This window comes from Diaporthe amygdali, assembly GCF_026229845.1.
Source record: "Diaporthe amygdali strain CAA958 chromosome Unknown NODE_55_length_279518_cov_64_759621, whole genome shotgun sequence".
Classification (NCBI taxonomy): Eukaryota; Fungi; Ascomycota; class Sordariomycetes; order Diaporthales; family Diaporthaceae; genus Diaporthe; species Diaporthe amygdali.
Window position 1 is genome coordinate 274689 of NW_026517075.1, and position 2746 is coordinate 277434.

Here is a 2746-nt window from a genome sequence, read left to right on the forward strand (position 1 = left end):
CAACATGAATTCGCCGCCCTAGCCCCGAGGACACTCGTGCCTGTGTGCGCATGCTCTGCGAACCATCCATTTGCCCTGTGATTCCATGTCGCACGCAAATGCTGCCGGTCAAGTTGACCAGACAGACGGACCAGGGCCGTTGGGCCACCTGCAGTGCTGAGTGCTTGCATGCATGCCCTGTTTCTTAGTGAAATGCACCAGTCATGCTGTCATCTTGATCGGTTTCCTTCTTTTTGCGGTGCTTGTCGCAACGATCCTCCCCCGTCCTGATCGCCATTGCCCTCGGAAACAAGTCTTGGGGGTGGGTGGTGGTTGAGCTGGCTTACATGGTGGGCCCGGCTTGTGCATGCTCCGTCATGCATGCCAGCGCATCAAGTGGGAGAGCAGGGCGCGAAGCATCCCTACCTAACTAGCACACCTCGTCCATCTGCCCCTCGTCTATCATTATCGGTCCCGGCCTCTACGCCTGACGGTCTATTTTACGCAGCACGACTAATGCCAATGGTTGGATAGATCTTACAAGCCGATTTAAAGCGTACCGTCAGTCAACATCATCGGATCCTAGGAAACGAGATCTCCCAAGTTGTTTCGTCAGAGCTTCTTTCGCGACGGCCCGCAATCAGCCGTTGAAATTGTCTTGACCAGTCATCACTTGGATTTTGCATCTCGGGTCTGCTTGCGATTGCCGCCAGTGGATCATCGTCTCCAGAGCGGGATCTTCTTGTCGTTCATCCTCACGTGGCTTCATCGCCCCTGGACCCATTCTATCCAGGGACCTTGCACCCAGCCAGCCCCGCGTATACATCAGCTTGCATGTGCCGTGGTGCAGCCAATAACGCACTTCGGCTACAACCTTCGCGACTGCCAGCGCATCCACGCATATCCAATAGATTGGGTGTGCACCAAGCCCAAGCCACGGGTATCAGTGACGACAGACGAGCAACCCTTCCCAGCGCGCCGTGCCTAAATCAACACTGATTCAGGCTCACACTCAACTGTCTCACATACAGCCTTCCTCTACTCAAAACCCGCGATACTGATTATCTGTCTGCTTTTGTCGACCTTCGACCACGATATACACTTCTTTCGGCCGACATTGTCGTGGTACCCATTCCGGAACGACAAGTAATACCTGTCTAACAGGCACGCAATATCGAACCCTACTGCCGGACTGCTATATAGAGCTTTCCGACAAGTCGCCGGCAAGCATGATGGAGTACGCGCAATACCAGCATAATCCGCAGAACTCGCAACCACACATTTCGACAGCTTATCCCAGCTCCACGGGTGCTAATAGCATCACGTCGCCGCAGGCACAGCACATCCAGCAGTCGCCTGTCCTTCCATCCCAGCAACAGACGACGCCCACTCAGAGTCACGCCATGTATCAGCCACAGTATGGCATGCCCCAACATGCGGGCATGCAATATGGTGTTCCCGGCATCCAGGCCGCCGCCATGGCCGCAACGGCCGCTGCGTCTGGATCAGCCTATCCTTACCCCATGTCATCCGACGCAAACCTGCAGACATCACCTAGGATGGGCAGCATGAAGACCAAGACCGAACCAGGCCGCGACCCGCGTTCGCCCCAGCAGATGAACAGTATGCCCCAGAGGAGAATGAGCCAAGTCACGAGTCCTGGCGTGCCTAACCCGCAGGCCATCATGAATCATGCCGCAGGCCGCCCCTCTGTCGCCCCTCCGATGCCACCTGGCCAGGCAATGCAACACCCTCAGTCGCCTGAGATGCCGCAAGGGCAAGAGGAATCTCCCTTATATGTGAACGCGAAGCAGTTCCATAGGATTCTGAAGCGCAGGGTAGCAAGACAAAGGTTGGAGGAGGCGCTGCGGCTGACCAGCAAAGGGCGTAAGCCGTACTTGCACGAATCTCGACACAATCATGCCATGCGCCGGCCGCGAGGCCCAGGTGGACGTTTCCTGACGGCAGATGAGGTCGCGGAAATTGAGAGGAAGAAGGGCGATGTTGGGGGCGAAAACAACGAAAATGACGAGGACGCCGCATCGAGATTGGGGTCAAAGAGAAAATCTGTGGGCGGTGGGGATACTCCCAACAAGAGGAGCAAGACGGATACGGAGAGTCCCGATGAGAACGATGAGGAGGATGATGAGGAGTGAACACGAGACAGCTCCTTGCGTGTTCTCGATTCCAAATTCGTTTGATCTCGAAGCGGAGGATTCTCGGTTCCATTTGTCCACACGATTACGATGATACGACCGCGAGAAAGATTTCGATTACCCACGTTGTCTCCTTATCAACACACGACCTGGAAGTCGGAGTTTGTTTGGCGCGGAGTTTGGCACGGCTGATCGATTTCCTTGTTGCGACGGCCCGCATGCGCACCACATGGACGCTCGTTCGATACCCCTTTGTTGCTTAGCTCAACTAGATTGCGCCTCTTCGCAATACCTCGGGAGCCCCACCGCGTGGGCGAGCACGTCCACGAGGTGCAGGGCGGCCCTACGGACGCCCGTCGAGGGTGGACACGGGTTGGTACACAGTGAGGGAGGACCACAGGACTGGTTTTCATTGTTGTCAGACCTTGTGCCACACGGTAATTGGTGACTTGATAGGGGATGGTTCTTGGAAGCAGGGGACGCTCGGGAAAGAAACATATTTCTCCTCTCTTTTCTCATGAAAGACTGCATCACGACACCACCAGTAACAAAGTTGAAGGATACCCAATCATGTTCTAGCTGCACTGATCTTTTTATTTCCTTTTTTTTAA

The 2746-nt window shown here is 55.2% G+C and overlaps 1 protein-coding gene across 1 annotated transcript; it reads left to right on the forward strand.

Annotated features, from left to right (window-relative positions):
- Positions 1-1208: 1208 nt before the first annotated feature.
- Positions 1209-2135, forward strand: J7T55_010944 (uncharacterized protein; the record flags this gene model as incomplete). Its single annotated transcript, XM_053135509.1, has 1 exon — positions 1209-2135. The coding sequence occupies one exon, from the start codon at positions 1209-1211 to the stop codon at positions 2133-2135; it is 927 nt and encodes a 308-aa protein (XP_052986902.1).
- Between the last annotated feature and the right edge of the window lie 611 nt (positions 2136-2746).